The sequence below is a fragment of the Hippocampus zosterae genome, chromosome 14 (genome assembly GCF_025434085.1).
Source record: "Hippocampus zosterae strain Florida chromosome 14, ASM2543408v3, whole genome shotgun sequence".
Classification (NCBI taxonomy): Eukaryota; Metazoa; Chordata; class Actinopteri; order Syngnathiformes; family Syngnathidae; genus Hippocampus; species Hippocampus zosterae.
In genome coordinates this window covers 6,846,710-6,870,158 of record NC_067464.1, presented here as the reverse complement: position 1 = coordinate 6,870,158, position 23,449 = coordinate 6,846,710, and the positions used below count along the sequence as shown (strand labels likewise).

General features: G+C 44.9%; 3 protein-coding genes across 4 annotated transcripts in view; 2 read left to right on the top strand and 1 right to left on the bottom strand.

Moving 5' to 3' along the window:
- LOC127614881 (mitochondrial basic amino acids transporter) overlaps window positions 1–23,449 on the top strand; it is a 207,282-nt gene that overhangs the window by 130,101 nt on the left and 53,732 nt on the right. The window lies entirely within an intron of this gene.
- Window positions 1–23,449, bottom strand: part of LOC127614873 (protein delta homolog 1) — a 62,472-nt gene that overhangs the window by 24,012 nt on the left and 15,011 nt on the right. The window lies entirely within an intron of this gene.
- The window catches only part of LOC127614849 (uncharacterized), a 41,295-nt gene continuing 20,558 nt past the window's right edge, over window positions 2,713–23,449 (top strand). Inside the window, exons 1-3 of the mRNA XM_052086274.1 lie at window positions 2,713–5,519; window positions 8,284–8,315; window positions 20,695–20,856. Of these exons, the coding sequence (XP_051942234.1) occupies window positions 3,906–5,519; window positions 8,284–8,315; window positions 20,695–20,856 (1,808 nt within the window). The 5' untranslated portion in view covers window positions 2,713–3,905. The remainder of the gene's footprint in view (window positions 5,520–8,283; window positions 8,316–20,694; window positions 20,857–23,449) is intronic.

Sequence of the window (23,449 nt, the reverse complement as noted above, 5' to 3'; positions counted from 1 at the left end):
CAAAAGGCAGAAAGAGGAAGTGTTTGGTACTACTGTCATTTGTCAATTGTCAGAATTTGTCTGTAAGCGATTTTCTGCAGGCTGATCCTTTATTGTGCAAATGAATTCCTTTTGTTTTTGTTTTTTTGAAACGCGTCTCCTAAACGAGCGTCGGCGGATTCGGTTTGTGAAAACATCCTTAATCTCAGCACTCCCACGAGCATTCGGGCCTGAACGCGGCGACACGGAGAGAAACGATCTGTCTGTTTTTTTTTTTTTATTCCGCTCGCGGCGTCATTTTCATCGCCGTGGCTGACACTCCTCCTTCTCTCTTGTGATCTAAGTGATATTCATGAATCCTGCTCAGACTTTTCAATCAAGCATCGCCGGCAGCCCAAAACAAAGGCTTTCACACTGGCGACAGACCAATGTTGTTGTTTTTTTTTTTTGCCTCTATATTATCTGCTTCATTGTCCTCTGTTTGTGTATTTGCATCCCAACACAAATCCTAATTAATATTGTTTCATTGTAAGATTACCATTCATGTCTATAAACAGATCTTGTGTGCATTGGCTTGTTTGAAAAATGTCTTGAATTTTTTTAAGCGGGTTCTGCGTGTACTGACAAACCTGTTTACTCTCCTCCAATCATAGTCAGCAAAGGCCTTATTGTCAAATGGTTCTCACAGATTGGCGAGATTGATTATCGTGTGGTGCATGGCGTTTCCCTAATCTTGAATCCTAACCCCTAATTTAAATCCTAACCCCCAAACCCTAGCCGCAACCCTCAACCTTAACCCCTCACCCTTTCCTCATGATCTAACTCCTAACCCCAACCTTAACCAAACCCTACTATCCCTAATTTTAACCCCCGAACCCTAACCCCTAACGCTAACCGCCCACAGGTCGTCTGTGGTACTACAACACACTTTTGTTTTAAGGAGGAGACCTGAGATGGCACACACACGCCTATTTTATTTACGAGTCTTTGTGTGGCTTTCCTCATTGTAAAAAAAAAATAGTTGAGATGTCAAAAAATGATTTATATATGTATCACCACTTCAATAAGACAGCGCAGTCCATATTAGAAGCTAGTAAAGATGAGAAACAAGGAGCGTCTTTCGTAGCAGTCATCCGCCGACAGCCTTTTTTTTTTTTAATCAACACTTGTGTGCAAGTGTGGAAATTATGCATTATTTTTAGCCACTGCTGTGACATTTACACGCTCACACATACATATGCAAATACGCACACACACGTTTATGTAAATGTGGCAAACCCTATGTCTAAGCATATGAGGCCTTTTACGAAGCGTGTCTTCCTCTACAGGATCAAGTCTGATTAATGGCACCAATCACAAAGGAGGAGTGGTCCCTCTTGCGAACCCCTCACGTCAAAGATGAGGGTCTCCGGGTGACAGTGGTGGCGCCTCTTTTACCTGATCCATTGTTTAGGTCTTTTTTTTTTAATGAGAAACTGGAAAAACCACTTTGGGGCCCTCATTTGACAGGTTTTATTTTTAGTCCTGCAGGATAACCTTCCATCCTCCCTAAAGAGGCAAAGCTAATGGGGGGTGGGGGGGCAGCTTTCGTCAATGTAGCTGCCCATAGCCCGGGAGGTCACGGGAGTCTTTACTTGACTGAGTTGCCCAGTCTGACCTCCTTTGATGGGGTCAGCTGAGAACCCAGAGAGCCGATAAGTGTACTGTACTGTTACTTTCCTTGAAAAGCACACGTTTTGCTTTTTGGCGTGCAAAGAATGACCACTTGATGGCGCTGTTGCACATGCAAATAATGAAAATGAGAATGTTAAGAATGTGAGTGTGCGGATGTGCACGTTTGTGAGCGCGTGTTAATGTGTGAGGCGTGTGTGCGTGTGTGTGTGCGTGTGTGTGCCTTTGTCGATGTCTATTACTTATTTCAATTCCGACAATGCAATATAAAGCCGTGCAATATTATCTCTTGTATCATTTTTTTTCCTCTGTGAAGAAAATGCAGTACCAAATTTCATGATAAAAATGAAAATAACGCATTTATTATTAGTATTGTTATTATTATTATTGCTTTTGGATTGGTCGGGACCGCAAAATGCACGTGAGCATCTCCGACGAACGTCTGGGCAGGGAGAGGCAACAGATAGATCCAAGTGACAGTCATTGTTTTTATGACATCATCAATGTTGACGCCATAAAGAGAGCAATGGTGGGCTTGCCATCGTTGATCATTCAGAAGTAGAGAGGCATAGGTATGTCAATGAATTTGTCTTTTACGGAAAAGGAAAGGAGGAAAAGAGAAACTGTAAAGTAGTTATTGTGTTAAGATCGAGTGGTTTCAGTTCTTTCTTGAAAAAGCGAAAAATGTGGGACCTGAGAGTTTACAGTGAAGGACTACATCTGCGTTCTTGAATGTGTCTATTCACAGATTTTTATTGTTTGTTTGCCGTTGGACTCATGATTTTTCTGCCACACTGCAGTTTTGATTCAATTTGTTTTCAATTCAAGCTGGAGTGTAATATTCACTATGTATAGTAGCGTTTACCAACATGACGGAAAATGACATCTATACCTTCAAAACCTGAATTATTACTATTAGTCTAATAATGCACAGCAGACAAGAAAGGCGGTGTGAGGGAGACGATCCTTTTTAAAGCTTTTTTTAAAGTAAGAAAATAGTTGTCGGTAAATGTTGGTGGAGTTTTTGTAGTAGTTACAGTATGAATTGATTTTCATGCGTAGGTACGGATTTTAACGCGACTGCCGACAAGCCAAACAATTTTGTGTCATTTTGTGCTTCCTGCGTTTGCTCACAAACAACTTTGAAATGTACAGCAAACATAACAAGCCGTGCTCTCTGCATGCCAGATGCCAAAGCAGATTTCTCTCACGGGTTTATCAGTGCGCTGCTGGCGGGGATGAAATGAAGCATCTGATCTTTCTGTTGCGGCTGCGTCGGCTTTGGGGAATCGGGATGTACTCTGAGGATCTGATGAGTCGGCAGAGATCTTATTAGCAAAGTCAGTGTGCATTATCGGAAGAGCTGGAGGATGCTTGTATTGCCGCATCTGATTTAAACTATTATTGTAAAGTATCTCGCTCAATTACCTTTGAACGCTTGGCAACTAGAGTGCAGTTGTAGCAACAAATCGTATGGGTGGGAAAAAAAACAGGAAAGAATCGAAATGCAAGGATTTAGTCACAAATTCTACAATGTGGTTTTTTTTCTGTGGAACGTACGCCCACTTCTTGAACAAAACTCACCTATTTGCGGGTTGTCTGCTGTTTCTGACATGCACTCAGATGCCACAAGATGCTATGAAAATGGTAAAGTGAACAACAGGTGCAGACATACAGCACAAGATAAGAACACGGTCCACAATCCATGCAGAGTTTTACTCTTATGGATTTCCTAGAATCCAGGTGCCTGGAGTCAAAATGTCTGCGCACCGAATAACAATATTAATGCCTGAAAAAGGGACACACATGAAGCAGCGTGACAGCCGACTTATCAAATCATTCTCATCACGTAACAGACAAGGCAACAAACCAACCACAGTACCGTTTCACCCATCGATTGATCGCTTGGCCCGCCGCTCCCAAAGCAAAAGTCACATGGGTCCTGCCGCTCAATATCACTGACCTGAATTTACAACCGTTTTCCAGTGCCAACCATATCGATGCACATTTCATTACGGATGACGCCCGCAGATGCAGCCCGCGATATCTAGCGTAAAGGAGAAAAACGATTGACAACACACGAAAGTAGGTTTGTGGTGACGTGAAATTGACCATCAGACTCAAACCTCTCATTGGCTGATCCGCCGGACAAGTGAAAGTGTGTCACACTGCGAGAGCCCTCGCGCCCGACAATTAGGACAGGCAAGTTGAGAGAGTACAGAAAGCCTTCGGAACGCCGCACTACCAAGCCTGATATGGTTCACTTGTGTGTGTCCATATCAGACGATGGTGTCAGACTGGAGTCTATAAAAAAAGTATCACCCAAGCCGGCGAGAAGGAAGGCAAAAAAGACAAACATGGCTACTTTGGAACGACATCCGAAATCCAGGACGGCGTCAACTCGACAGGATCGTGGCTCTTGTTCTTCCACCGCCTCATGCCCCGTTTTCTCTGGCTCGTACAGCGACCACGAAGAAGACCCTCCGCTGCGTCGTCAGTCTTCGCCGCTAATTCAAGGTTCTCTCTCGAGTCTCCGCAACGCCACCAAACCAAGCCACAAAAGAAACTCTTCCAGAATCCAGGGTTCCGTCCCCTCCCTCCAAGGATCGTTACCAAGCCTGCAAGGATCTCTTCCAAACTTTAACTTCTCTTTACCAAGACTAAAGGGATCGTTCTCACGGTTGAGGAGGCGTTCTTTGAGCAGTCTAGACAACTCCAGCCCAGGCCCAAGCGAGCGGAGTACCAGCCCTAGTCTACAAAGCGGCATTGGGAGCTCCAGTGACGATGACGGAAGCTGGGACACTAACAGCTGGAGTTCAGGAGCTACTTGCCTGCTCCGGACATCTTCAGAGCAAAGTAGCGCGGAGAAATCAGAGAAATCGGACGGAATAGTCGGCAACACCGAGCAGGCGTCCACTAGTGCGGCGGCGGCGGAGCCTGAAATCATTTACCAAAATCTCATCTTTACACGGCCCGCCCCGAAAACTGAAATTCACGGTCATTTGGAGAAAACCGAAGCAATGCTAGAGAAAGACACAGGGACCCAAAGCACGAACTCATCTTGTCCAAACACGGAAGCCTTGGCGGTCTCCACTCCTCAGGAAGAGAAGAAGAAAGAGGACAAGCGCAAGTTCTCACAGTTCCTCAACGAGGTGACCGGCAGGGTGCTGAAATCGAACAGCGGCGCCTCACAGCAGCACTCCACCTTGCGACACCGCAACCCATCTCTTCCTCCGGCGACCCAATGCCAACTCCCGTTGCCGTCGTTTCGTTCAACCTCAACAACCCTACCGGCCCCTACCGGCTCCTGGTGCAGCCCCACCAGCTCCAACCTCCAGACCATCAATGAAAATGACTCAAAGGACATCACGAGCTCCATCCAGCAGTGGAGCAAGACATTACCCAGCTGTAAGATCTTAGAACCAACAGACATGTTGAGGAAAATAAAAGGGGAAAGTCCCTCATACCGAGAGCGCGGCGTGGAGCTATGTACAAAGATCCAGTCGCAGGCCTCCACGGGGAGGCTTTATCTGGAGACGGACATTGACAGAGTGAGGCGACTTGATGAACTCACGGCGAATGGTACCCAGATCAAAGAGAGAAATGAGAAGCACCACGGAAAGGTGCCGGAGAGAGGCAACGAGAGAGAGGACAGAAGTCCTTGGGAGAGAAATGGAGCCGTGGCGCCCGAGAAAATAAAAGAAGCCGATCAAGGCATGGAAAAGGAGAAGAAAGTCATGCGGAACTGCTACGAGCCAAAGTGGGGCTCAAACGGAAGGAGTAACCCGTGTCCCGCCTTCAAGTGGCCAGAAGGTTTTCCAAGAATGTCCTACAGGTCCATCTCACTGCCCAGGGCAGTTAACATCACGGTGAGTAGTCCAAGCCTTTGTCCGATTACTCATCCAAAACCGGATCCGACAGATTCTGCGATAACTCACATTTTTGTTGTTGTTGTCATTACCTTAAGTCTGATTCCTTAATCGGACTTGGATTCGAGCATTTAACCCTTTCATGCCCCAGTAACCGTAGTAACCGCCGTCCCTGGAAAGGTTAAAAACACTTGACGCGTAAAAACGCTAGCAATAAATTGGACATGGTTTGTCATTAGGTGGCCCGGTAGTCCAGTGGTTAGCACGTCGGCTTCACAGTGCAGAGGTACCGGGTTCGATTCCTTCTCTGGCCTCCCTGTGTGGAGTTTGCATGTTCTCCCCGAGCCTGCGTGGGTTTTAGCCGGGTGCTCCGGTTTCCTCCCACGGCCTCCCTGTGTGGAGTTTGCATGTTCTCCCCGAGCCTGCGTGGGTTTTAGCCGGGTGCTCCGGTTTCCTCCCACATTCCAAAAACATGCGTGGCAGCCTGATTGAACACTCTAAATTGTCTCTCGGTGTGAGTGTGAGCGTGGATGGTTGTTTGTCTCTGTGTGCCCTGTGATTGGCTGGCAACCGATTCAGGGTGTCCCCCGCCTACTGCCAGGAGACGGCTGGGATGGGCTCCAGCACCCCCCGCGACCCTAGTGAGGATCAAGCGGTTTGGAAGATGAATGAATGAATGAATGGTTTGTCATTATAGACAACTAATTTGGATTTTCAACTTACTCTATGAATGCATAACAGTACTTTGTAGACTAACATTAACAACAGCGGAGAAAGGAAATATTATAGCATATATATATATATATATATATATATAGCATATTTCAATTCATTCATTGAATCATTCATTCATTTTTTGCGCTCGTCGCTTAAAGCTACAATTGTCTTTTTTTTTTTCAACCAAATTAACTTGCCCGTTGTCCGCATCCACAATGAGCTGCACATCGTGAGGCGTCATTGATGCCTTCTAGGAATGTTGATACTCTTCCTTCATCCACCCGTAACACACACACACACACTCAAACACAAACACACACACAGGATAGATAATGGGATGGAAAGAATGGATTAGGAAGCATAGCCTCATTCAGCCGACGTATGACTCATCCTGTTGTGTTTATGACGTCCATACGGCGCCTTGTCACACCTCACTCCACCTCTCTCACACTCGCAAGCGCAGTGTAGTGCATCGCCGCACGACAGTATTTTATCCCCTGGAAATAAGACTCTAAATTCTGAAGATAAGTGCAAGATCTGACACACATAAAAAACAAAGAGATCCTCTTCACATTCTTATGACGACGATCGTAAACCCCGAGAAGGTTTTACAATCTGTCACTTTGACACAGTGACAGGTTATGGTGCTGCGCTAAAAACTAAACCGAGTATACGATAAAGTTCAGCGGGTTTACGGCCATTCGCACAAAACTAAGGAACTCAATAGATTTTGTTTTGCTGTGGAGGAATTATTGGGTGTTTTTGCTACGTCTACTTGGAAAGGACAAACAACAATTTAGGTGACTCATTTAAATATGCTCACACGGGGGTAGATTTAAAATCAGGTTACACCACCCGCGCCACAACTTTGACCTGTTTTTTTGTTGTTGCTGCTGGTTTTAAGATTAGTCGACTTTCAGTCACCAAATTATCAGCTGCGCTCGGGACGTGCAGAAGAAGCGCCCGTGGTCTGCCAAATTCCCAAACATGCTAAGGGAGGCGCGGCCCGGTAGTCTAGTGGTTAGCACGTCGGCTTCGCAGTGCAGAAGTACCGGGTTCGATTCCAGCTGCGGCCTCCCTGTGCTGCATGTTCTCCCCGGGCCTGCCTGGGTTTTCTCCGGGTGCTCCGGTTTCTTCCCACATTCGAAAAACATGCATGGCAGGCTGATTGAACTCTCAAAATTGTCCCTAGGTGTGAGTGTGAGCGTGGATGGGTTGTTCGTCTCTGTGTGCCCTGTGATTGGCTGGCAACCGATTCACGGTGTCCCCCGCCTAATGCCCGAAGAGAGCTGGGATAGGCTCCAGCACCCCCCGCGACCCTAGTGAGGATCAAGCGGCTCGGAAGATGAATGAATGAATGAATGCTAAGGGAGGCTTGCACCTGCATGAAAATCTAGATGTGCCGGTTTTCACAGAAAAGGAATATTAAGAATAGGCGAAAACAATTCTATTCATCCCAACATGTTGCAAATGATAAAACTTCATCTGGGAGAAAACGGTCAATTAAAAATTTTAAAGATATGACTTCAGAATCTATTTTAAAAATAATTTCCATTTGAATGATATCCCCCAATAATATAAATACTCATGAGTAAAATGGATTGATTTTACTGTTGTGGATTCAACTCAATAACTGACCAAGAAATCCATTTTTTTTAAAAATGGTATGCTCTCCATATTCGGGATTTACGGGCGAGTCAGGAATGCAACCCCCGTGATAAACGAGGGCCCACTGCAGTCCTATAATGGATTATTCAAGTGTTCTACGCCAGTCTGCCTCCCACCTTCGGGTCCTTCTCCCATTCTGCAGCGCGCAGCATTTTTCTTTTGCTATGCTGCTTCATCTGTCATTTGCCGCGCCGCCTGCTGTCGTCATCTTCGCCGGTGACACGGTAAGGGAAGTGATAATGGATGTGTTTGTTTGACGGGACAGGAGAGCTCGTTAAACGCAACATGAGAGGTGCTCCTACCCATGAATCTGCCTGACAAATAAATCTAATCACTCGCCCGGTCCATCCTCCTCTTCTTCTTCTTCTCTTCCCGGCAGGATTATGATGGAGAGACGCAGCGTGACATGAGGTTAGACACTTTCCGCTCCTCCTCTCCTCCTGGCAGAGTCGCCAACCACCTCCGAGCACTCTTCTTCGACTTCTTCTTCTTCTCTTCATCTTTAGCCCTCCCCCTTTCTCGGCGCACACCTCCTCCTCCCTCCGGTTCCCGTTCAATCCTCACTTTCACTCCGTGTGCATGCCCGCTGAGTCTTCAGTCACAATGAGAGGGAATGCATGCAACTCTGGAGGGATCCACATGCGGCCAAAATGAGGCGGAAAGCCTTTAGACGGTAAGACCGGAGAGGCAAATAAGTGCATGACCGTTTTTTCCCCCCCCTCACCGGTGGGAATGCTGGTTGAAGCAGCTGTGACCAGGTGTTGCATGGCTGTCTATTCACTTGCGTGTGTATGTGTCTGCGTGAGTCCACAAGGAGTGTTGCCATCTCTACAGCTGTCCACTGAACCTGCTTCTTTTGCTCACTTGATTGAGATCTCATTTAGATTTGATTGCTTTTATCTAGCACAGATGTCATGAATTTCCTCATGGCTTTTCTACATGTCGCTGCAAAAAAAAAAAATGCAATTATGAGACAAAAAAGTTGAACTCCAGCAAGGCAATCGATTACATTATTGTCCTGCGGAAGAAAGTATTCCTCAGTGTGTTGCCTGCTGGTGTGTGTCATAGCATCGTCATGACGTGTCGACGTTAACTGCTTTCATGTCCAGGGTAACGGGGTCAAAGGTCACCATAAGGGAGATAATATTTATCATCGACTACTGTCGAGGCAAAATGACTGAATAAATATGGAGGGAAAAAAAAGATTTTTAACTTTGAGGAGTAATAAAACACACTGTGGCGATGAAGCTTTGAATGTGCTGACTTTACATACTGTAACTTATTGCGCGTCCCAAAAAACTGTGTGCATTTCATCCTTTCCTTCTCGCTGAGCTGAAGTCTTGCTGACATCTGCGGATGCAATTTTAAACGGAGCTTTGAAGTTTGTTTTGATTTTGGAGGTTCCACTGTTGAAAGCGTTTTAATAGTGTAATGAACGCTACGTCGCCGCCTCGAGGCTAATTAATAACCACAACGAGCCGTTCCGTCGTCGTATGTAAAACCTTTGTGGAAATGCCGGATTAATCTGTTGGCTGAACACTCGATGGTATTGAAGGCTGTCCAAACAAATGTCGTGTTTGGCAGCAGCGGCAACGACAACATTCAGTGCGGCTTTCCTCCCTCAAATGATTCTTGTCATGGATAATAAAGCAAAGCAAAGCCAATCACCGGGGGCTGGGGGGGGCATAGGCCGAAAGCGGACTGATGGCAATTCAATTGAGATCTCGTGTGGGCAAAACATGCCAAAGTTGTCTTGTGAAGTCTAAGCAACACAAGACATGGCAGGAAAATTGCCTTATTAGGACCTTGCGCAAAGGTTTTGAAGCTCGGGTTTTACATTTCCAAGAGGGAATTGTCAGCTTGTCTTCTGTCAAACATCTGACCCATGGTTCGAAACATTTGAGTTTTCATGAGTGAATTGAATTCTAGACTGAATGAAATATAATATGACTGTAAATATACTGTAGAATAATATAATGTAGTCTGTGCCTGTGTGTTTTTTTAGCAACCCATTTACTGTAATTCACTCAATTTCGTGATGGTGTTTTTGGAGCTGATCAATGCGAGTTTGGGAACGTTTGTCAATGAGAGTAAATCCCCCACCAATGCGGGTTTTGGTTCTGCAATCCCACCGTTTCAATAATTTCTTTGTACGGTTTATAATTATATTTTGTTCTGCCTTCCGTTCATTTCGAGGATGATTCCACTGTCGACCACGAGATGGTCACACTATTTAGTTTGACACAAAAATTGGAAAGAAGAAGAACGAAAACTGGAAGTACTTTCAACTCAACCTAGATTTTGTTGAGGATTTTTGAACGTCATATTCTCCTTGAATCCTGCTTTTTACGCCTACAGAAATTGACAGCTATATGTTTGCTTTTTTTTTTAAAATTCCTTTATTTATTTAGTTAGGAAACATTTTCGTCAGATTTTTTTGGGGGGCAGGGCTTGTAACGAATTTACATGGAAAACATTAACTTACATTTTCTAGTGAAGAAATGCCAGCTTTCTTTTGTTCCAAAGTAACCGAATAGCAACTTTACTAAGATTACTATATCAGATGTAGACACGCGTTCGATTACTAGTTACTAAAACCGGCAGCCATTATTGAGTAGCACGTTCCTTGCCTCACTGGTACCGACACCAATCGGATAAACAACAATTACGGCTACCCATCTGACAGCCTCTTGATCCGCACGTAAACCAAGGGGATCAGCGATCATCGCATTCCTGACCAAATTACCAGAAACCACCAGCAACGAAAAGATGGTGCCTCAAAACAGTCTGCAAAGCCACCGCCCGAGTTCCATACTTAATGCGTTTCCACCCATTTCATGGAGTTACCAAGCAACTAAACCAAGGCTCGAAAACGCCGATTCAATTAAAATCACACCATCAGCCATTGGGAGAGATCACGGCACAGTTGGCTCGTCTGTCGCCTGCCTCCAACCTTGGCATTTAACATCCACACGCAGATGCTGTGCGAGCCGGCGGCACTTTCCCACCGCCGCCAATTACGTCCGAGACACCGAAGATTAGAAAAGGGTTCATACAGAAGCCATTCGCGAGTGGAAGACGGTTGACGTGTGCTCCAGAGTGTCGTCAAAAAGCCGTCTTCGATGGCCCACCGTCCTTGCTCCCACAGGGGGGCGGCGGGGAGGTGGGTTGACGGCGACACGCCTGTCTGCCAGAGGCGCGTTCAAACGTGTCCATCAAAATCCGAGAGGACGGGCTCAGCCTGGCAGCATAAGCCTCCTCGGTGCTGCTTCGATGGACCTCGCAGTGTCTTATGAACACGGCGGAGGAAGTGGGGCACGTTGTCGGAGGAAGTTGGGCACAACTTCGGAGACATTTAGCAACCATCGCCACAAACCCCGAAGCGTCTGCCGTAATTTCCACAGAAACAAAATTGATCTCAAACATCAAAGTTCGACTTGAGTCACAAAACGGATTGTCCCACTGATTAATTCATCCGTTTTTCACACCCCTTGAGTGTTGAACGAGTCTGCAAATCACACTGTTTCACCCACTTGGGAGTGGGGGGGGGGGGGGGGCACAATTGCATATCAATTCACAAGAGCAGACAGTCTGCCGCACCCCAGAGGCCCATTGCGTGATGTTCCAATCTGCCCAAAACTCCCTTCGGCGGCGTCCTACGCTGCAACACATGGCGGACTACCAGATTGTCAGTATGTGCTGTGATGATAAAATAAAAATAAATAAAAAAAACAAGAAGAGAGAGACAGACGTGACGATATAAAGGCCACATTGCCACTTATGACCATATAAATGTGCATGCAGTATATTGTTTTCAAGTATCTCTTGGGGTCTGCAAGTCACGTTTTTCAGATCTTTGGGAGAGGATGGGGGTTGGGGTGGGAGCTGTAAATTTTGCTGTAAATTAGCTCTCAGTATGCCACCCAAGATAGTAAAAATTGCAAACGACGGCACTATGAAGAGAGCCTGGAGTGTTGGCGAATGTATGCAGCATCTGCTAAGCTCTCACTGGTTAGGTAAGCCCTCCTCAGCCGAGCCGAGAGAGCGAGAGCGCTCGAGGAGAGCTACAAGGCATACACAAGCAGAAACGTGTATGCGAATTTGCATCACTTTTGACTTGAAATGATGTCCTGTTTTTGTACAATAAAAAGACGGACATTTGGATAGGATGTTATTTTTTAATCTGAGACGTCAAAGAATTGAAAAATAATAATTGTCAAATTAATTGAGTCTTGAAATAATCATGAGTGAGGAACTTGTGCAGGAGCTAATCCATGTGATTGAAATCAGAATCGGTATTGGCTGAGCTCCCTCATGGATGATCGGAAATTGGTATAGTCAGCATAAACCCCAGAATGGGAACGCCCCGAGTGAAAACGTAAGGAAAACAATTCCCCAAACTAAATCATGCTCCTAGGTCAAGGCACGACTGTTTAATCAACTGAAAAGCTTTTTACATTTTAATTTGTTGACAAAAAATGTGCAATGTGACAAGATTACAGTATGTCGAAATGCGGAGGGTATTGGAATGGTCACATCAACCCTAGTTGTTGTCGGTGCTCGACTGGTTAGCACGTCAGCCTCACAGAGCAGAGGTGCAGGGTTTGATCCCGGCTCCGGCCTCCCTGTGTGGAGTTTACATATTCGGGCCTGCGTGGTTTTTCACCGGGTACTCCGGTTACCTCCCACATTCTAAAAACATGTGTGGCAGGGTAATGGAACACTCTAAATTGTCCCTCGGTGTGAATGTGAGCACGAATGGTTGTTCGCCTATGTGTGCCCTGCGATTGTCTGGCAACCGGTTCAGGGTGTCCCCCGCCTACTACTTGAAGACGGCTGGGATAGGCTCCAGCACACCCCGCAACCCTTGAGAGGATACAGAAGATCAGAAAATGGATGGATGGCTGTTTTTATGTGACATCACTTGGTCCAAAAAAAAACCACCCTTAAATTAAAGAGTACAATTCGGAACCCTCTTGAGTCAGTTGCTGACAAGTTTCAGTTGAAAAATATCCGCCGACTGCACATACAGGCCAAAACTTCCAGACATCAACGGGTCAAATTACCACGATGTTTCAAACACCGACGCTTGCCCTAAATATTTGACCCAACTAGCGGAGCATTGCAATTAATGTACAACACCGCAATTACACGTTGAACCACCATTTGAGAATCCTGCCCTGAGCCTCCACAGTTTTTTTTCCGAGGTTTTTTTTTTAAGTTGAAATTCTCCTTAACAAACAAAATGCAATGAAAATATCCAGGAGATGAAAACAAGCAAGCGTATTAGCGATTTATTGGTGAACCCCAAATGATTCCTAAAGAAAAATGAACGTGCAGCCCCCCCCCCCCCCAGCGGCTCCCAATACGTTCTGATCAAATGCTCCAAATTGACTGAGCGTTCGCCGCTCTCCTCCTAAGCTCGTTACGCGCCCTCTCGTTTCCCATCAGCGCAAATCAAAAGTGCGCCGCTCTTTCCCGATGTGCTGTTTAAGGTCTCACGGATACATGAAGCGGTGGAGGGAGTTTTATGAGTCAGCAGGGGAGGCTCTTCATTATCTGTTAATTTATTCCCAGGAGCTTTTTGTGTTGGTAAAGTGCTGAGCAGTGACACGCCTAAAAGCGAATTCAAACACCGTGAGCCGACAAACATGGATACAACAGACCAGTTAAACAAAGTATAACATGTCGGGCCTCTGTAGAGATTCTTAGATAATGAGCAGCATGCATGTTTCAAGAGTAGCCTGTTGAAGGTTACGCTTCGTTTGATATGCAAATTGCAAGCAAAGATCACTCGCAGCCGTCGGCTGTAGGCTGCGAATCGTATTCATTATTTCACAAGCGGAGAAATCCGCCGAGCCTCCTTTATCGTGGTCACCGTTTTTGCGGTGAACTCACCGGGGACTTTGGTGTTGCTGCAGTGTTGCATCAGAGCAAACATACAAGTTTGGCCTGTGAAGGGGAGCCGGGAGAGGGAGAGATCCATTTTTGGTGTCTAAACAACTTGTTTGCGAGATGACGGCGTGTTCAGCGCTCGGAAATGTAATCTTTTGGAATTGCAAGCGGGAATTCAGACGCAAGAGGCAATGAACGGGTCCTTTATAGCAACCCCAAGCCTATTGGGGGCATGCGAATGTCGAGAAGTGTACCGTACGGAGACCTCTGAAGGAAATTGGGAGCGCCGTTATTACCTGTGTACTTACGTGTTTAACTGTCGGGAGGGATTTTCATCACACTTAAAGACTATATCAAGTCGAGTTATTAAACATTTGCACTGTAGGGCGAGTCATCAATCTTTCCCGCCATTCTCCATCCGCATGGCAGAATCTCCAAATTATTGCGATTTAGCTTTACACGATTCATATTTGAAAGATATTTGCACAAACTCACTTTTAAAGGACGCCTGGAAATTGCTGTGATTTGAAAAATCTCTAATTTCATATTTAACAAAAATGGCAGACTTCTTGAGAGACTTTTCAAGCATGGGTTCTTGAGGCTGTTGGTGGGTCTGCTCTTGATAGACATGGCCACAAAAAGACTTGATTGCGAAGTAAAACTGGCTTCAGGGCCTGAATTTCTAAACTCAGCTTGAAAGTTTGTTGTGATATGGTTGTCATCAAAATTTGGCACAATGCAGCATATGTTTGACAATTTAATGCTACTTAGGGTAGATGTGGTACCCAGTAGATGTGTTTCAAATTTGCTAGCAATCAAACAAAGTCTGGAGGGCAAATTTGCTTGAATTATCATTGTTGGAAGTGGCAAAAAATAAATACAAATAATATATATATTTTTTTTAAATCACTAAATTGGATGCTTCAAACCAAAAGTCTTTTTGCGCATTTTGGGGCATTGTGTGGGTCTACTCATAATCGACATACCCACCAAATTTAATTTTGTTGAAGTTTGGGGCCTGAATTTCCAAGCTCAAGTTATTAGCCATCAAACTTTGCAGCCAACCTCTGCCAACGCAGATTTTCAACAAACTGTCAAATGTTTTGTCATTTACTGTCACGCCGCAGCGTTGCCGACATGCTTCCAAATTTTAGACAAAATCTCGAGGGCAAGAATGTCTTTGAAGGATCCATGGAAGTGTCCAAAAATTGACCTTAAAATGTTAGCTTCAAATCAAAATGTCAGTGGATGGATGGATGGATTTGTTTTGTAGGTCCGGTTAGAACAGACGCGCATACCAACTTTCATGTTGAGTGGAACTGGTTTTAGGAGATGAGAACTTTCAAATATTTTTTGAGGGGGCGAGGGGGGTTGGTCGACTGCAAAAAAACTATTTTGATTGAAAATTCGATTGAGTTGTTGTTTGATCAGCATTTGGTGCTTTCTTTACGCCCCCCCCCCCCCCCCGCCCCCCCAAAAAACCCCCAATAACTATTCAATTGACAATTGTGTGAGGGGTGGCAAAAATCAAATCTAAATCAAAAAATCAAAATCAAAATCAAAAATAAAATACGTGCCTTCAGTCAAAAGTTGGAAAATACTGGCATTTTTTGGGTTGCAGGAAGCACCAAATGCCGCAACATCGAGATTTACTGCTTGCAGTGGACATGGCACCTGTGGCCACGTGAGTTGTGGACATAATGGCCACGGCTAACGCGGCAGCCCCATTAATGTTTAAATGGTCATTTGGTCATGGCAGAGCAGCCCATCTTGCTCGCCTCCCACAGCTCATTACAAGTAAATCAACCTCCGGCCGGTGCAAAGGCTCAGAGTTGTATTTCAAAGATGGAAGCCAGTGGCCCTTCATATTTTTTTTTTCATTCTCGATTCCAGTTAGTCCAGAGGCAGGCGATGATGGGATGTAACTAAAGTAAAAACAAAAACAACATGTGGGAAAATACGGTATGGGTGGTGTGGTGTGGTGTGGGCCACATCTGGCCTCCGGGCCTTGAGTTTGACATTCGTGGTTTAGTTGGAGGGAATTCTGAACAGTTCTAAAGAGCGGACAGTTTTAGCACAATACGTTCAGCTTTCTGCTAGAAAACAACAACAACAAATGGCAGGAAAAGCCTCCTTGAACATCAAAACTGTTGGCAGAGGTTAATCAGAGGCACTTTGAATGGTGGCAGTTGTGTGCTGACTCGCTTGTTGAATGTGTTTGAATGGTATTGGTTCATTCTGTCTATTGCCACATCCCAGTTATAAGAGGGTGTGTACACTTGCGCAACAGCATTGTTTCGGTTGTTTGTTGTTTTTACTTCCCATCTTTATATATATATATAAATTGAGCTGTACGGATTAGAGGTCAAAATAATGGTGGGATAAGTTTTTAAATGATTACAAAAACTTGGAATTTCAACTAGGGGTGTGTAGACTTTTTTAAAGCACTGTACAGATACGGTGTATACATCATTCGCTGCTTTTTTTTTTTTTTAGTTCAGTCAGTCAGTTTTGTTTGTTCAAAAGAATATAGAGTTTGTACTTTTATCTGTACGCTTGCCGCCTCCGGAGGCAGGAGCTTGATTACAGTTTCGTCGCTACGGAAGGTATTACAAGCTCGGAATCAGATTACGGTACGTCGTGCAGGAAAAAACAAGTAGCTCGCGCCATGTGTGCGGATTTGTCTCACTTGTAAGTGTTTGTACTTGCTGCGTACACTTGTCGTCTTAATGCGCTCAATAATTGAGGAGAAGAGCGTGAGGCTGATTTACATACTGTGCCGCAGCATCCTATCAGGACTTTGGAGAAGATTTAAGACTCGTTCTTCGGCGTGTTTACCTGGCCAAACAGTACCTGAAGTAGCAAGCTGTCGTTTATCCCCCGCCCGTCCCCCCCGGGAGATGATTCACACCGTGGGGAGTTTTGTGCGGGTGTGTTTAGTGTGTGCGGCCACACTTCTTTTGCGATTCAGCAGCTATCTGTGTCGCCGTGCCGGCTCTGCCTCCGGTTCCGCGCTGATAAGAAAAGCCATACAGCAAGCGTACGAGCAGCGCTTCCAGAGACCGCCATTGTTTCCGCAGCCGGTGTCGGAGGAAGATTAAAAATAATAATTTGCGGAGCCATTAAGGAAAAGCGACAACCCAGAAAAACGTGTAGAATTCGGCTTGTCGTTGAGGCGCGACGACGCCACTCCGCGGGAGAGGACAAAAGTAGTGTTGGAGGCGACGCCGGTTGGAATTTATGACTTTATACGCTTACTTTGCTGCTCAAGAGAAGACGCGGATGACTTGCTGAAATGCCCAGCAGGCCATTTTGGCTGGAAAGTTTCTGAAAAGCTAAATTTGTAGTATTAGGGCCTGAACGATTCGTCAGGCAGTATGAGGCCATTTCAAAATAATAATAATCGGCCATGAAAAGTGTGGTTATAAGAAAAAGTTGCTATCATCTGTAACGCTGCCGAAAAAGAAAAAAAATCCCCAGGCAGACATAAAAACACGCCTAAGAGCATTTTCTTTCCGTAACCGTTGTCGGAGCAAGATTTTAAAAAATAAATAAATACATTGCGGTGCCATTAAGGAAAGGCGTCAGGCCGGAACATGTACTTGTCGTCCAGGCACAACGGCGCCACTCTGCAATAGAAGATAAGTTGGGACTCAGGCCAAGCCTGTTTGTATTTGTGCTTTTGGGCAGACCGAACTGACAAGATGTCGTGCTTTTTACCAGGATAAAACTGTATCATGGATGGGCAACGAGCAGCCGCCGGGCCACATTCGGCCCGCGCCCTCACTCAATTTTTTGTCAAATCCCAGTGGATGGGAGTCAACTTTACCCTTAATCACGGATTCGGACAGTACAGGATAAAAAGTTCATGGGAGGAGATGCAAGCAGGATTATGTAGGCCTGTCAATTATTTTATTGATTTATCGCTCAATGAGGACACAAAAAAAAATGCTAACGAGGTTGATGTGCATGTTTGTTTACATACGTCAGCAACGTTCAGTCTTGTCAGTCATCTTACTCGCCTCTCGGAAAGCGGGGGCACTCACATGCGCACATTCACATTAGGGGCGGAACAGCTTTTGAAATCTGGTTTTGAAACGGCAGTCAGTAGAGCTAATAGCCAAGTAGCGGTCATGCTAGCTGATGCCTTCGACTAACCGCTGTCGTCCGCGGTGCTCTTTTTTTGGTACAATTTCATTGCTTGTTTATGAACTATGGGTTCTGCGAATATTCACAAAAAATAAAAATTAAATTGTTTTGTAGTTTTTGGGTGGGGAATTATAAACATGTTTCCTCTTTCACAGTGAAACTCCACGTACTATTGGCAGATATTTTTGGTTGATACCCATCTTAGGTATTGAAATACTTTGGCCACCTCTGCTTATCGGTGACATTTTAGAGGAGATTTTTGTAAATGATTTTCTTGTCTTTAGCTAGTTGTTTCACCCAGAGTCGGAACTTCGGCCATTGGACAATTTCCAATCACTGGGTTTATAAAATGCAGCGGCGTAAAGCGAGGTGCGCAACGGTTAATGTTTACTTGAGGGTCATTTTGGTTGTTGTTTTTTTTTTATCGGGTTTATCGAGTTTGCTCAAGTTAGGCTAACATATGCACGCGCACGCATTCATCATCACACCGATGTACTGAGGAATGACCTCTGCGCTCAGCTAGTCAATATAGCTCAATATGTCTGCAAGCAGCGTGCCTCTTTTCATGAAGCGGTGCCTTTAAGGAGAAAAATGTCTTTTCTGTCTTGTAGTTCATTTGAGGAGGTTAGCTTAGGTCAGTTTTTGTTCAACTTCCTGTCACAAGTACAAGTTCCTGTACAAGTTTTGATATACAATGAGTCCTCTTTTTTTTTTTTTTTTTTTGGGAGGCATTTAACTTCACTTAATGTCATTTTTCTGTATTTTTAAAAGCGGTCGTAGGACGTGTTGTATTGAATATTGAATTTTTTTTTCTATTTTTTTTTACCTCAAAATATCACAAAAAGAACTTTTTTCTTGCAATACGACAACCTGTGATAGCACTAAAAACTAATCATGAAATAAAAAAAATATACAGATTTTTTTCCCATCATTTTCATTTTCACTTAATTGAAACAACTTTATACATCATGCCATATTAATAATTAATGTAATTGTGACTTTTTCCCCCCTTACACAGTTAACGCAACATTCTTCATTTTTTTCCCTTTTTTTAAGAATTATTATTATTACTACATAATGTAATAAAAATTAAGACGTATTTTAAAGTTTTACTTTCTATATTCAGTCTTTGAACAAATGATAACTGCATTATGTAATTCATCCAGTTGGTAGTTTTTTTTAAGATTTTAAGATACTAAATTGCAAAAAAAAAAAAAACAAGTCATGGAGTAACATGACTTGTTTTTTTTTTTTTGGAAAGGCTTTTGAATATTTGGGATAATAGCATGACAATTTTCAAATGGAAAATCAAAAAGGGAAAGAATCACGACCTCTCTTGACTTGCACCTGCTGCTACGCTCCGTTTTAAGAGCGCCACCCACTCCAACAAAGACAAATCGTCTTTGCTCAACCAAACAAAATGTTCTGCCAACTGTGTGCTGCTTCAAAAGCTGTTTTTGTTTTGTTTCCCCCCTTTCTGCTCTCTCGCCAGGGTCATCGTAGATAGCCAACTCCGGTCTGCCTCCCCGGACAAAACTTAAAAGAGATTTGCTTTATGTTCAGAGTTCATTCTTGCCAGCAGCAACAGCAACAGCGGCAGCAGCAGCTTATGTCACGCACGTGAGCCGAGGCAGACACAAAGCTATGAAAAAGATATACATTGGCAAAACAGCCCTCAAAAGCCAGAGAAATGGTTGCAAACATCAAAAAAGAAGGTAAGACGAGTCGACGTGTTCCTCATGACTGCGAGGGGGCTTGGATCCATTTCATTCACTGGGACGAATGGGAACAAATTCACCGTGGGGAGTCGCCGCCATTAAAAAGCCATTTCAAGCTAATGCGGCATCCTTTCATAGCCATTTGTCATCCTCGCCTCTCGCCACAGATCGGCCGGCAAGCCAACTCTTACACGGGTCCAAATGCTCTCTGTATTAATACTTGCTGGTCTCTAACAAAGAGGTACCAAATGAGGTCCATTTTAATCCGGATCCCTTTTCAAGTCAGATTCCGAGTGACGACACAAGGATGACAGTGGCAAGGTGCTGGCTGTCAATCAGCCAAACCGTAAATAGCCTGTAGCTTTTTTTCCGTTGGTGGACGACATCTTGGCAATATGTAAATGCCTCACCATTTCAACGGAAAGCCTTCATGTCACAAGAAGGGTGAAAAAGAGATCAGCAGCAAAAAGGAGGCTCTTTTGTTGCGGGGAAGTGCACTGCCTAAAGTGCAATAATGCAGTAATTCACTCATACCATAAATACCGGACAGAGTTCTCAGTATGATGCAGTACAGTTGTCGACAAATACAAACCACAAGCGCAGCACTCAACACGTTAAATGACTAACATTCATAAAAATGAGTATTCTTATGATCATTGTGACGGCAGAATATATTCGATTGTGACCTCATGAACAGAAAGCGGTGACGTCTCTGACTGGCATAGGGTCAGTCAACACCATTTTCCATTCGAGAAGAAATTCAACAGGAGGCTTGTTGTACAGGAAATCACCACTGCACCTCTGGGAGCTTGTTTCTCATCACGGTTCCCTCCCTGCGAATGTTTCCCGATTAGTATTCCCGGTCTATCCATCTCCTGCATGGTGCCTCTCTCGCTGCTCTCACTTCCAGACTGAATTACACTCCATCCACAAACAAAAACACACATTCCCCGTTTACTCCACCTCCTCTTCTCTGCTTGGCTCATTGAACAACTTCTTAACTTCCCGCTCACGCTTTGCCCTCTCAGCTCTTTCCACGACCACAAGGAGGACCTCCGCAAGCGCCTGTCATACACCACGCACAAGTTAGAGATGGTGGAGAGCGAGTTCGACTCAACCCGCCAGTACCTGGAAACGGAACTGCGGCGGGCCCAGGAGGAGCTGGAGAAGTTTACGGAGAAGTTACGCAGGTGCGTGCAAGTACTGTCGGCTTCCTGTGTGGAGTTTGCATGTTCTCCTCCCGTGCCCGTGTGGGTTTTCTCCGGGTACTCCGGTTTCCTCCCACATTCCAAAAACACGCCTGGTGGGCTGATTGAACACTCAAAAAATTGTCCCTAGGTGTGAGTGTGAGCACGGATGGTTGTTCGTCTCTGTGTGCCCTGCGATTGGCTGGCAACCGGTTCAGGGTGTCCTCCGCCTACTACTTGAAGACGGCTGGGATAGGCTCCAGCGCCCGCTGTGACCCTTATGAGGATAAACCGGATCAGAAAATGGATGGATGGATGGTGTTTTGAGTTACGGGCATGTTTGCGGTTTAAATATATTCATTCATTCATTCATCTTCCAAGCCGCTTGATCCTCACTAGGGTCGCGGGGGGTGCTGGAGCCTATCCCAGCTGTCTTCGGGCAGTAGGCGGGGGACACCCTGAATCGGTTGCCAGCCAATCGCAGGGCACACAGAGACGAACAACCATTCGCACTCACACTCACACCTAGGGACAATTTAGAGTGTTCAATAGGCCTGCCACGCATGTTTTTTTGGAATGTGGGAGGAAACCGGAGCACCCGGAGAAAACCCACGCAGGCCCGGGGAGAACATGCAAACTCCACACAGGGAGGCCGGAGCTGGAATCGAACCCGGTACCTCTGCACTGGGAAGCCGACGTCCTAACCACTGGGCTGCCGGGCCGCCGGTTTAAATATAATTTTAAAATAAAGTAAATGTGTTCTTTTTTTAAAAATGTTACAACAATTGATTGCAACTGATTTTACAGACCCAAAGTTACGGCCCATGAACCCCCCCAAGGGCTCGGCAGACCCGGGTTTTAGAACCGTCAAGCTTTTATGACTCTGGGACAGATTATTTATGACTTAGGTCAACCAATGTCGCCGAACATATTGTGTGTGACTCCAGAGGTACTTTAGGTCAGAGGACTTGGTACATTTCGTTTAACTCAAGTATAAAGTCTTAAGTAGAGGAAGTCTGAGCTTTCCCCGCCGGCTACATGTTAAATTTAGCGACATGATGGTATCATCCGGGGAGGAAGAAATAATATTATACGACTTCATCTTCCGACAACAAGGAGCACTAAGAGCCATGCAGGCGCACCTCTTATTGCGCGTCGCAAATGAGAACTCAGTGCCTTAATGGCCGCGCTCTCGCCGCACTTGTTTGAGCTCCATCAATTTAACATCGACACCCCGCCCCCGCCTGCCCGCCCAACACTGCCGCCGCCATCACGACGTGTTCATTTACTCGCCTCCTTCACCCTTCTCCAACCTCTCTCAGGTCGTTATTCCATCATCTTTTGTCTGCAGCTGATTCATGGATTCATTGAAAAAAATAAATAATAAAAGAAACACACTGAGGTACCTAAAGAGGTGGGCTGAGCGAGGTTGTGAGTGGTCAAGAAAAACGCCACGTTGAGATTATGAGAACAAAGTGTGGCCCTCTTCTTCCATTAAGACTGTGCTAAGGTGTACTGCTAAAGAGTAGGGCGTGAATAATTAATTAGATGATGTTCGCGTGTTTAAAATTAGCAATCAATTGGCTGGGTTTTTGGGGGTACAGGGGGGATTTTAAACTAATTACCGGTAATATATCTATATATATATTGCACGTCGTCCCGCACGCGGTCTGTCCTTCCGTCTGTCCCTTTTCAAAACGTACCTACTTCACCGCGTCGCTGCGCGCCGCCACTGCGCGCCGCCACTACGATCGCGCGGGCATCTTAGCGAAAAAATGTTGTCTACCCACAAGCATTGCAATGAAATTGTTAGTTATTTAGTAGAGCTAAACATCTCTTTATTTTCGCGATAAGCAATGAAGATGAACAAAAAGTTGAACCAAGCAACAACACTTTTGTGGGCCGAAGGCCCACCTTACCAGCCTTCCGCAGGAACTAGCTGATGAGCCGCCCGGAGGGCGGCTAACCAGCTAGTCACTACATAAGAGTATAGAGAAAAAAAGAAATAAAATAAAAAGTAAAATAAAATCGGTAAAAAATTGGCCTTTTTTTTGTTTGTTTATTGTTCTCTTGTTGTAAAGTTAACCAAATACAAAGGCACCAAGTGTTGTCAAACTGTCAAATGTTCTGCCTGTAATCCATTTATTGTTAAACGTGTGAAAGCTTGCATCTCACGAACCAGTGACTGCTTGCCAAAGAATATTGAATTGGTCAAGTTTTCAAACGAATGTTGGCGAAAATCATTCGCTCGTCTCTGTCATTAGCGAGCGCTTAGCGACTTTTGGCAGTGCTTCAGTCAAAGATGGATGTGTGTCACTCAAAATGGAACACAAAAAAAACTTGGATTACTTGTATTCAAATTTCTTTCTCACTAACCGCTTGAATGCTTTTTTTTTTTTTTTTTTTTTTTTTTTTTTTTTTTTTGCTATTTGTGTCCTTAAACTGATCCAAACAGGTTGTGTCATTGTGGAGAATGGATGCGGATATCTCACTGAGCGGCAATACTACGCACGAATATGTCGGCGTACCGTATATTGAAACCACGGTCGCACTGTCTCAAGCATTGACAAATCAAAAAGAACTTTGACGGCGTTAG